Source organism: Hippopotamus amphibius, chromosome 15, assembly GCF_030028045.1.
Source record: "Hippopotamus amphibius kiboko isolate mHipAmp2 chromosome 15, mHipAmp2.hap2, whole genome shotgun sequence".
NCBI lineage: Eukaryota > Metazoa > Chordata > Mammalia > Artiodactyla > Hippopotamidae > Hippopotamus > Hippopotamus amphibius.
Window position 1 is genome coordinate 42,330,198 of NC_080200.1, and position 12,675 is coordinate 42,342,872.

At 44.4% G+C, this 12,675-nt stretch overlaps 1 protein-coding gene across 1 annotated transcript in view; it reads right to left on the bottom strand.

Annotated features, from left to right (window-relative positions):
* The window catches only part of TTC23L (tetratricopeptide repeat domain 23 like), a 48,376-nt gene extending 38,799 nt beyond the window's left edge, over positions 1 to 9,577 (bottom strand). Inside the window, exons 1-4 of the mRNA XM_057708457.1 lie at positions 9,327 to 9,577; positions 8,371 to 8,445; positions 4,760 to 4,943; positions 1,184 to 1,307 (exon numbers count right to left, since the gene is read on the bottom strand). Of these exons, the coding sequence (XP_057564440.1) occupies positions 1,184 to 1,307; positions 4,760 to 4,943; positions 8,371 to 8,438 (376 nt within the window). The 5' untranslated portion in view covers positions 8,439 to 8,445; positions 9,327 to 9,577. The remainder of the gene's footprint in view (positions 1 to 1,183; positions 1,308 to 4,759; positions 4,944 to 8,370; positions 8,446 to 9,326) is intronic.
* Between the last annotated feature and the right edge of the window lie 3,098 nt (positions 9,578 to 12,675).

The following is a 12,675-nucleotide window of genomic DNA, read 5'->3' on the forward strand; positions in this document are numbered from 1 at the left end:
GCTGTTATATTATGGGAGCACTTCATCTAATCAGGAAGGCGTTTTTTCCCATCTAATAAAAACAAACACACGGGGACTTCCCTGGTGGTGCAGTGGTTAAGACTCCACTCTCACAATGCAGGGGGCCTGGGTTCGATCCCTGATCGGGGAACTAAGTTCCCACATGCTGCAACTAAGCCTGCACGCTGCAACCAGAGAAGCCTGCACACCACAACAAAGAGCCTGCACGCTGCAATGAAGACCCAGTGCAGCCAAAAATGAATAAATTTTTTAAAAAACTAACAAACACACAGACACAGACACACACACACAGACCTTCCTTTACAGGAAAACTTCTTTTCCCTTCCAACCTATACTCAAATGTGGTTCTCCATTCATGTGGCAGGAAGAACTGTGAATTAGGGAAAAGAGAGTGGTGTTCCCACTGTCTTTTGTGATGTGACCTATCCTGAGGTCTGTCTTGAGTCAGCTTGGAATCTAACTGGGAAAACAAAACTCAGAGTCTACTGTGGCTGTTCATAGAAAGGGCTGATTTCAGAAGATGAAGGCCAACCACCTTCCACAGACCTACCATAGCAATCTCTCCAAAGAAAGGGAGGCCGCGTCTGCCTGCCCTTGGTTCAGACAAACGTCCCCCTCAAACGCTGCCGATACCTTCCTCTCAGGTTCAAGCTGCCATCACCCCAAGTCAGAACTTCAGAAATAGTTTCCTAAATTGTCTCCCTGAACCTGGGCTCTCCCAGGGCCCAAGGAGTATACCTGTTGGTGCCAAACCAAGTGTCGATGACTCGCCAACGGACGGATCCAGCTCATCTGCCCTCTCCCCGCCGCCTGAACCTGCTGAGACCACACTGCACTTCTTTTCGAAAGCCCTTCTCCTCCCTGGCTTCCCCGACGTGGCCCCGCCTGACGCTTCCATCTCCCGGCTGGCTCCGCTGCCGCAGCCCAACCCTAATGCCCTCGTCCTTCCATCTCCTGTCCCCTGCCGTCTTTCCCTCGTTATTATCTTTACCTCTAAGATCCCCGTCACACCGCCCGCCTCATCCACGGATGTCCCCTCGTCCTGACAAGGTGTGAGTTGGGGACACGACGGACCCTCCCCCGGTCATCCCCACCCTCGCTGCGGCTGTGTGTGGGCTCAGTGTGGCTGGCCCACTCAGACCCAACTGGGGAAACCGAGTACCTCTCAGTGTCAGGTAGCCATAAGCCAGGGTGGCCAAAGCCTGTGCACATTTCCAGTGTCCTTCCCCAAAAATAATCCGAGAAAGGATGACACAGCGAATCAGCTCCTTGTTTGCTTGGGTATTCTGCAGAGAGCAAACAAGTCATTACGCTTTTTGGAAAGGAGGAAAATCTCCAGCCTGTGTCTTGTCACTGGACTCCAGAACTGCACCCAATGCCACCTTCTTCTCTCCTCCCCAGTTCCCATCCCGCAGCCTCCTGGCTCCACCTTACTCCTAAGTCCTAAAGCTAAGCTCCTCTCGTTGCTGCCATGCGTACCTAGTCCTAGCCACCTTCACCTTTGACCGGGGTGACCACAGCCCGTCCTAACTGCCTCCACTCTTGCTTCCCACAGTCTACTTTCTACATCACAGCCAGGGTGACTTCTTTTAACCTCTTATTGTGAAACACTTTAACAGTATACAGAAACAGCACGGAGAATGACGCACTTAGCATCACCAGGTAACCACTCGCAGTCAATCTGGTTTCATATCTATGCTCCTTATGCGTCCACCCTCTCCCTCTCTGATTTTGAAGCAAACCAAAGATATTAAATCATTTCATATTTCATAAATATCTCCAAAAGATACGGACTTAGAAATATAACCACAAAATCATTATCTCACCAAAATATTAACACGGATTCCTTACTATCAAATACCTAGTCTCATAAATCTAATAATTATCTCATTTCTTTTTGCAGTTTGATTGTCCAAACACTGAGATCGGTCTCCTGAGTCTCTTTTCATCCATGGGTTCCGCCTCCATTTCTAACTCTTTTCATTGCAAATTATTTATTGAAGAAACTCAGTGATTTGGTTTACAGTGTTTCCCGAAGATGGAAGTTTGGCTGAATCCTTGTGGTGTCACTCAGCAGGTCCTTCCATTCTCCATTCTGCCTTTACATGGGGGGTTGATTTAGAAGTTTGGTTACCTTTAGCTTTCTTTTCTTTTCTTTTCTTTTTTAAACAAAACTGCTTTAAATGTTCTACCATCAGAAAACACCTAACCTCGGGCTGTCTCTTTCTGATAAAAGCACAACTGCATGAATTAATCTATAAAAGCTTATAAAATGCTGATATCCTAATTCTATCATTCCCTCTTCACACATTAGCTGGAATAACTTTATAAAAAGAAATCTCCCCTCATCTCCTTCTTAGTTACCCAACAGTACAGTTCACATCAGAACAGGAGACATGATTTAATCATTCCCTTTATTTACTGCCTTTCCAAATAAGGAGTTCATTCACTAGCATCCTCCAATGGCAACCAAATAGCTAGTTGTTTATTATTCTTCTTATTTCTTATTCTTCTTATTTAAACATATCTGGATTTTTAAACATATCTGATGTTCCTGAACATAGCAACTAACTTCTAACTCGGGGCTTGCACACCTACTGTTCCCCTAGCTTGGGACCCACACACATTGTTACTCCCCCGTGTCATCTTCATTGCGTTCACCTCGGAGAGGCCTTCCTTGGCCACCTTATCTAAAACAGCCTCTCACCCCAGCACTTACTATCCCATTACCTATTTGATTTCTTTCTTCACGGCATTTACCTCTCTCTGATATTGCATTAACGATTAGTTTTTGTTTGTCTATGATCTGTCTCCCCAAGTAGAAAATAAGTTCCTTGAGAAGAGTTTTTCCTCATGTTCACTGTTGTGTGCTCTGTGCACAGAGGAGGCACTCGTTCAGTATTTGCTGAATAAATCGTCTCTCTCTTGGCAAAGATAAGGATGGGCTGGGGGAAGAGCCCCTGGCCCTGTAGAACTGATAGGCAGAGCTCTCTAAGAAATCACCGAATTGTATCTCCAGGTCATAGATGTCAGTAACTGTACACACACAGTCATCAACTGGCTGCACTAATTGACAAAGTCAGGCATTTATTTCCTGGTGAGGTGAAAATAGCACTTCAAGGACTCGAAAGCCTGGAATTTCAACCTTTGTTCTAATGTTTACTGATTGTGATATTTGGGGAAAGAGCACCCTGAATCCCAGCTTCCTGTTCTGTTTGGAAATCTACACCATCTACCTCATGGAGTTACTGTAGGGAAAGTGAGTCAACATCTAAGGGACCCAAATCTGAATGTAACCATTTACAGAATAACACACAGAGTGGTCCGAGGACAGCTCCCTTCTCAGCCACGTGATCCCTGGCTCCTTCCTAACCTGATGCTTCACCCCTCCCAGCTCAAAAACAGAGGTGAACAATGTTAGCGGGACATCTCCCCTCAAGCTTTAAAAATATCCACTCAAGTCAGATTTTTTGAGAGTTCTCCATGGGCTGACCGCACAGTAAATACCAAGTTCTATTCCGAGGGAGAAGCGTAAGAGCATGAAAAAGTCACTGGAATGAGAGTCCAAAGCCTTGCATTCTGTCCTGGCTCTGGACATTCTGTATTCATCAACCCCACACTTCCTGCCCTGGGGAAACTGAGACAACCAACATGGGCTCTAGAGGTCAACCCAGCGGGGCTGCTGCCACCAGTCCTCCTGTCCTTCAGGGCTGCGAGCACTGAGCTGGCCTAGATTTAACTCCTGAATCTAAATCTCTGTCATTATCCAAGGAGCTGTCAAGTCTTCAGAGCCCACACTGGCATTCCACAGCAGCTGGTACCTGTCTTTCTAGAAGTGATCATTCTAGCCTGGGTTCATGAAATACTAACGGGTCCAGGTCAGGATGCTGGTCCTTTGCAAATTTCTGGGTAACTTACAGCGGTAAATTTATATTATAGATATATTCATCTAGGGATGTACCAGCTTCTACTATCTCCCTCTGAGGTGCCTCTCAGCCTTCTCTAAGCCATCTGCAGACTTTTATTTTCCCCACACGTGTACTTAAGATCATCTCTTCCTTTGGCCAGGAAGTCAGTAGGTCTGCACATGAACTCCTCTGTTGATCAATAATGCTCTGGGAGCAGGCCGGTACCTGTGTGGTAATCGCGAGGGTCACTGAGATGCTGTTTCAGGTCCCCAGATTTTGAGCACTCTTGCTGAGCACCTGCTCTGAGGTCCTGGTTCCAAAGTCCTTGCTCTGCTCTTGGAAATGGATACCAAGACTCTCCGACCTCTGCTGCTACCGCCCACTTCCGGTCCTTTGGTTTGTTTATGATTCCACTGTAACCACAGGCATCTTATCGGATCCTTGCCAGGCCTAAGCCTAGACTCTGCCTGGCTACCCTTGTTCTCAGCCTCCTGCCTCACTATTCCGGCCTACTTGTACCCAAAAGATATTATCCCGAAACCTTTCAGGAGAAATCAAAAAATGCTTTTTAATTAAAGGCACTCAAATAGCAACCGGAAGAACCAAACAAATTTTAATTTAAAGCTAGGACCACAAATACCCCCAAGGAAGCATGCACAGTGACCCACGTGTGGAGCCCATACCATCTATGCTCCGCTTTGTTTTCTCCCACTTATAAAGAAATATAACACCTTCCTCGACTTCATGTCCTTCAATCTGCAGTTAAGGAAGAGCTTCTCTAGTCATGGACATATTTTTAAATGGAAAACCTAGTGAGTTTTTTGTTTTACCATTTTTTCCTTAATCAGCTGAGCTACTTTCTTCTGGGATTGGGCCAATTTCTCTTTGAGAAGAGACATACGGTCTATGGCCTTCTCCTCCTGGGCGTTAGCTTCTTCTTCGCTCTCTCCAGACCCACTAGTGGGATACAACTCATCTGTTTGCTGATGTTCTGGGCTCTTGGTTTGCTGTGACCTGTGGGTACCAGAGAGGGACACAGAGTCAGGTTTAACCTTTGCATATCTCAAACAAGGTAGCACTGAAGGACAGAGCCCTCCCAACTGGGGGCTAGGGATATGATCTCTAAAATAAACCTGAAGAATAAAGCTAGGTGATAAACTCATGTCACCTGCAAAGCCCAGAATTAGAACAGCATGTAGTGGTTCACATGAAACAGATTTAGTGAACCACCCACCTATGGCAGAGTTGCAGCTGTGCTGCTTACCAACCATTTGACCCTAAGCAACTTATTCATTTGCTTCACTGTAAAATGACATCAATAGAATACCCACCTGAAGAGGTTATGGGATTAAATCAGATAGTACTCATAAATCACTTACCATAGTGCCTGCTATTTAGTAAGTGCTCTTTTAACATTAGCTATTCTTATTTTATAAGCTCCATGACTTGAGGATGTTGAATTGGAAAATCTCCAAGATCCCTGATGTTCTAAAATTCTGATGCAAACTAGGGGAAAATGCAAACCATAATGAAATAAGGTAAAGGGAACTAATATTTTGAGGTCAGAAATTCACGTCCTCTTTCATATTTCTTAAAAGCATCAACATAAATAGTAACTAAAGAGGATGTGGTCCCACCAAGGAGAGGGCAGGGAACCCACACTGGATCAAGTGCAGATTCAGAAGCGAAATGAGCTTCACAATTATGCTAGAAAAAAAACAAAACAAAAAAATAAAACACGTGTTTGAGAAAAAGCTGAGTGGGTTGAAAATCTTCTCCCTCTTCCCCAGCACCCCCTGCCTGACCCCCTTACACACACACACACACACACACACTGTAGATCTCAGACTATGCTGCTGAACAGAATTATGAATTGGTATGATAAAGTCCAAACAGTTACTCTTACATAGCAAAAGAGATAACCATATCTTAACTCTATCAGAAAAATCATCCAGTGATCCAGAAGAAATAGAATTCTAAGATCTTAAGAGCAACAACAGAAATTTTAATTATAAATAAATTCCCCCCAAAGGAATCACTTTTGTATTCAAGATAGCTTTTAAAAGTTCAACCATTGCATAGTTTTTAAAATAAAATTTATCTTCCTTTTCCACTGATTAGATAAGTAATGAATGTTCATTGTGGAAAAGAAAAAAGAGGAAAATTTAGAAGGAAAATAAATGTCAAGTATATCCTTTTACACCAGGTTCAAATAAATGACATGTTAGCATCCATCCAGAGTTCTAAATAACCTATATTTATTTAGGCATACGGGCAAATCAGGTTATGCAGATAGGAGAGCAACATTTTTTCAGGTCCAGGCCCCAGCAGGACTGCCTTCTCCCCACAAACAGAACTGTGCTTTCAGAAGACATGCAAACTCAATGCAAAAACCAGGGGAGGCTGGCGGGGCAATGAGATCTGGAGATAGGTGCTCAACTTGCCTGTTCTCTACCTGGTAAATTCCGTAATCCTCCTCCAAAACCTAACTCGAATGTCACCTCTGCTAGAATAGTAGTACAAACACCCTCTACAGGGCTTGCAAAAATTTCCTCCAACTTCTACCATAGTGCAAATCACACTACAGTCTAATTTTCAAAATCTGTTTTGTTTCTGAGTCTTCTCTGCTTCCTAGCAAGTAAACTCCACCAGGGCAGGGGCTGAGTCTCATTCGGTTCTAAGAAACCCTGATACCTGGCTCACAGTAAAAACAAATAATGGCTTGTTAAATGATGAACAAATGAACAGAAAAAAAAAAGTGTAACGACTTTAGGATACCCGAAAAAGACTGACGATGGAGGAAATCTGGGGCAAGAGATCATAATTCAAGAAAACACAGCAAAAAAACTTAGTCCCTCAGTAGAAGGCTTTGCGTAGGCTGCATATTTCACCCATCTGGAGTAGAAGTTCAATCTATTGGGGTCACCAGAGAGATTACTAATTTTGGATATTAAAAATTATAAGCCCTAAATATTTAAATTTGAGCCTTGAATGAAGTTACGTTGAGACCAAAGGCAGCAAGCTTCAACAGCAGGGCCTCAAAGGAAGAAGAAACCTAGAGGTCTTGACAAATGACTGCAAAGCCCTGAACCACCTTTGAACATTTCACTATGAAAGGTAAGAAAGAAGCCTGGAGAATACTGACCAGTTAGGTATCTGGAAGGATAGTCAGAATAAAAAGATTAGGCCAGTTAAATGAAAGATCTGCCTTGTTACGTTTTCTAACTTATCCTATCCAATATATGTTGCCATCATAAATGTGAATTCTAATAAAATTAAATATGAATTATCTGATTATTTCCAAGATACTCTACTGTGAACTCTACATTTTTAACTTCAATTTTTATAGTTATGTAACCCTTAGCCTTAAGATATTTTACAAGACGGTACAGAATTATACTAATACGTTAACCACTAGTCACATGTGGCTATTAGGCACATGAAAAGTAGCTGGTCTGAATTGAGATCTGCTGCAGGTGTAAAATACATACTGAATTTCAAAGACAGTATATTTCATTACTTATTTTATAGAATATTTTAGATACATTGAGATAAATATTAAAATTAAATTTACCTGTTTCTTTTTATTTTTTAATATGGCTACTTACAAATTTAATATTACATTTGTGCCTTGCATTATATTTCTACTTGACAGCATTGGTGCAGAGCAATGGTCCTCAGCCAAGGGTGATATTGCTTCCAGGAGACATTTGGCAATGTCTGGAGACACCTTTGCTTGTCACAACTGAGGCAGTGCTACTGACATCTCGCAGGTAGAGACCAGGGATGTTACAATGCACAGGATAGTCTCCACAACAAAGAATTATCTGATCCAAAATGTCAACAGTGTTGAGGTTGAAAAACCCTGGTATAGAGAAGTGGTTAAAGAATGGACTCCAGAGTTAGACTGCCCAGTTTGAATAGTATTTACCAGCTGTGTGACTTTGGGCAAACTGTCTAACCTCTCTTTAATTTACACTCCTATCTAAAAATGGGGTAAATATAGTACCTTCCTTATAGGGTTTTGGGGGAATTGAGTTAATATGCATAAGTACTTAGAACAGTGCCTGGCACATAGTATTTGCTCAATAAGTATTAGCTGTTACAATGTGAAATTTTAAATTTACTTATTGTCTATTTTATGAAAATTTCAATTTGCTCATTAACATTCTTATATTTATTTCTCCATGACTTTACCAATCTTGTTATAATTAACCTATTTTTATAAAAGAATTGAAATTTCCCTTAGGGAAAAACATTTGTTTCCCATCTTGCATAGGCTGCACAAGTACAAATGGATATTATAGCAGAACCATTATTAGAACACAACACAGAAGCTCAATCTTCTCTACTGTATAATATGCATGCAAAGCTTCTCACCAAGGCCTGTCTGAAGTGGAGGTCCCAGTGTTTCAGGACAGTGAATGAGTGTGATACTTACAGATGGAAGCAGAAGTCCCAGTCGGTGTCATTGCTGACCCTTGGGATGCGGATGGGGCTGGCTCGCATCTTCTTCCTACCAAGAATCACATGTGAGGTCAGCCTGGGAAGAAAACGCTTAGAAGTCTGTTCTATTTCCCTCTACTGGATGGTATTAGCATTAAACTGAAACTGCCCAAATATATAACCCATCCTAAATCCACAAATAAACTACACACACATATTCATGTATGGAGACCCTGCAAAGCAGAATTAAAGACATTTGCCAAATTAAAACCCTGCATTAAATTTCTTTCCTCTAATTTTTACTTCACAGTACCTCCAAAACCCCTGACCTTTTTAATCCCTTAAGCCAGCACATTTACAGCTCCTAAATCATCAAAACTATGATCTTCTACTCAAGTCAGGTACTGTTTTTGCAGGTAACCAGCTCTCACTACTAACAGTGTATTGTTTAATTCTTCTCCGTACCCCCTTGGGCCATCTCACTACTTAGTAGGTAGGTGATCCCAGTTAAGGAGCTAAAACACGTGTCTATTTTGGTTGCTGGCATTAGCTGATGTGGACATGGTTGAAACTCATGGCAAAAAAAATTTGACTTATAATTATTTGCTAAATTGAACCCTCATGGCTATCCCTGTCGCCTAAATCAAATTCAAATCGAACGCAGTTCTTTATTGAACATTAGCACCCACCAAGTCCCTCCTCGTTTCACCCTGCAGAGTGTCACTGATTCCCACCGGAGCCCTGAGCAGTTCTCTGACTCAGGCTCCACAACATCCACAATCCAAGGACTGGAAGGGAAGATGCACTAATATCTGATTTCTACTTGCAAAACTGTGACCTGGACGAGGGGTTCTGACGCCTCAACCTCCTACATTCTGTTCCCGTGAGGTTTCACATGGCCCAGAATTGCAGCACCACCACGATGGCCCCCCTCGCTCAAGTGCAACTCACTTCCTTCTTCTCTGCACTTGTCTCGCCTTAACTTCGTAAACCTGAACACCACATGCCGTGCAAGCTAACGCTGGCTTCTCTGTGGGCGGTGCCCCGGCCGCAGAGGCTGAAGCCCAAAAAGAGAGCGAGGGCGGCCGAGAGGCAAGCGTCACGCGGCGTACCTGGCCGAGGGCAAAGGAGCCACGGCCCGGAACTAGCCTTCCCGCCTGCCTCAGCCCGGCAGCTCGACTTCCGCGGGCGGCCTCAGCGTACTGGCCCCTGCGGACCTCGTCCAAGGCGCCGCCGGGCTACAGCGCGGAAGAGAGACGCTCCGCTAGCTCTGCTTTTCGGGAGCGCCGCCTGGGTTCTGGCTCCCCAGACAATGGGGTTACCATGGGGACGGAACGCGGTGGGCGGGGACGGAACGCGGTGGGCGGTGCCGGCGGCGTCCTCGGCGCTTGTAGCCATGGCGACGCGCGGCACTTCCGGCCCAGAGGACACCCGGGCCGCCCTCGTCCACTACTGCTGCCGCCGCACCTTTGGCCTGCTGGTCCCTGCGAGCGAGGCGCGGGCGATCTGAGGCTCGTCCGCACACTTTCCTCTGCTGCGGCTGAACCATCCACTGTTGTTTTTCTCAAAGGGACTTTACCTCTCGGAGATAAAGATGCCGGAAGAGGAGACAAATCCCATTGAAGGATGGAAAGGGGCGTCGGGCTCCACCGCCTTACCAATTTAAAGCTGATACGTACCAGGCTGTATTCGGCGACACCCTGCGCCCCCCGCCTGCCCCGCCGTGTGCCCCTCCGCGCGCCCCGCACCCTCACAGTTCCCCGGGTGTTCGGGCTCTCCAGGCCCGGGAGGAAAGGCTCAGATAGAACTATTGACGGGGCTGGCACCGTCTGTGTTGCCTCCCCCGGTAAGATTAGAGCTACGCAGGAGTAGAGGAGCGGGTGCAGGAAGTGAGTAGCTTAAGAAATGGATCACTGGACTTCCCTGGTGGTGCAGTGGTTAAGAATCCACCTGCCAATGCAGGGGACACAGGTTCGAGCCCTGCTCTGGGAAGATTCAGCATGCCACAGAGCGACTAAGCCCGTGCACCACAACTATTGAGCCTGCGCTCTAGAGCCGGTGAGCCACAACTGTTGAGCCCATGTGCTGCAACTATTGAAGCCCACACACCTAGAGCCTGTGCTCTGCAACAGGAGAAGCCACTGCAATGAGGAGGCTGTGCACCACAATGAAGAGTAGCCCCTGCTCACATCAACTAGAGTAAGCCCATGTGCAGCGAAGAAGACCCAACGCAGCCAATAAATAATTTATTTTTTTTTAAAGTAATGGATCACTAATTCTTCTAATGATTAGCAGCTCAGAGAATATTTTCAAGGATGGGGGGCACATTTGGCAAACACCACATAGCCCTGTTGTATGCAGCATATATCCTAACCTACCCGTTTTCAGTGGCCTGAAATACACACTGTGGTAACAGTAACACAGATCTGACAGGCACGGGGGCAACTGTGGTCAAAACCCAAACAGCACCAGCTCCAGCGGACTTGTGTTTAAGGGTGTTGTCATGAATCCCACAATGAATTAGGGGCCTGTGACAAGTTGGAACTGATATGTCCCTCTCCTTTTCAAAAAAGAGCAGGCTAGGTAGAGAGAAGGAAAATATTTACCAAGAACTTGACAGGTGGTGTTTACATTCAGTGTTTGTTCTTTCCAGTTCCGAGGTTGAAGTTTAATTGCTGTTGATCCAAGACTGCCAAGATCGACTTTCTGAAGTTAGGTTGGAAGAGCTGTTTAAGTGAGTTTGCTTTAAAATCTCTTAACTAAAACCTGGATGGCCTACTGAAGTTCAAATCTGTACCCTCCAGCTCCTGAGCCAACATTTTAGAAAGACCCCACCCCCTTTATTCTCTGTTTCCTAAAAGGGCCCTCAGCATGAAAGGATGATTAGAGCATTGAGCTGGGCTTCAAGATGTCAGGGTTCTGCTTTGGACTGTGTGCCCTGGGGTAAGTCACAGTCTAGGGGACCTAATTTTCTTGCCTGTGCATTGAGAGTGTTTGTACCACTTGCTGTCTACAACCCCTTCCTGTTCCAGGATTCTGTGAAGATAAACCACGGATTTTTATGATTCTGTGAACGATAGTGAACATGTATGGGGAGAAAAGGGAAGAACTGGTTTCCTTTCTCTAATACTTACTTCCCTTACCCTTGTTACAAGTTGGTCTTCATTGAATTGAAAAGTTTTAATCTTCTGTCATTCTAGGAAATGGCTATGAGGTTGTTTCTAAGCGTATTAAATATAGCTTCTCTTTCCTGAACACTTGCTTTCCTGATCCTGGTGAGGGGATGTGTGGTACCAGAGCAGGCACTGAATTCCCATTCCTAAAGCCAACACTTTGGTTCCACCTCCATTTAATTAGCTCATCTGTAAAATTAGAAATCAAATGAAAAGAATTTTAAAGACTTTTAGAGTTCTAAACCTCTGTGACACTTTTTCTTTCCTTACACCTTAACCCAGGCTGCAAATGTAAAGTTATAGAGTTGCAGGAGGGAAAATATCACATCCTGGGACCTGTGGGAGTCCTTAGGACCAATCGCCAAGTGAGGGTTCTTAGCTTCGTGCAGGAAAGAATTCAGGACTAAGCCAGAGTGAAGGGAAAGCACTGGGTATTTATTTAGAGAGATACACATCTAGTAGGCGGAATGCAGACTGCCTCAGGAACTGAGAAGAGCCCCAGGACATGGGGTCGTGCTGGAAAGTGACAGTGGCTCTGGGGCACAGAGTCCTAGGCTTTTATGGATTAAGTATTGGGTGGGCCAAAAAGTGCCTTCAGTTTTTTAAGTAAAAATAAGAGACACATTTTTCATTTTCACCAAGAACTTTATTGAACAACGTATTCACACTTTTGTTCCACTACCTTATGCATTTTTCAGGCAACTTCATAATTCCATCTTCCCAAAACTTTTTATCTTTTTGAGGAAAGAACTGTTCCAGGTGCTTTTTTACAGTCTTCTGGGGAATTGAAATTTTTTCCGTTAAGAGAATTTTGTAAAGACCAAAATAAATGGAAATCCGAAGTTTCAATGTTTGGTGACTACGACGGGTGAATCAGAACTTCCCAGCCAAGCTGTAACAGTTTTTGCCTGGTCATCAAAGAAACATGCAGTCTTGGCACTATCCTGATGGAAGATTATGCATTTTCTGCTGACTAATTCTGGACACTTTTCATCAAGTGCTGCTTTCAGTTGGTCTAATTGGGAGCAGTACTTGTTGGAATTAATCGTTTGGTTTTCCAGAAGGAGCTCATAATAGAGGACTCCCTTCCAATCCGACTATATACACAACATCACCTTCTTTGGATG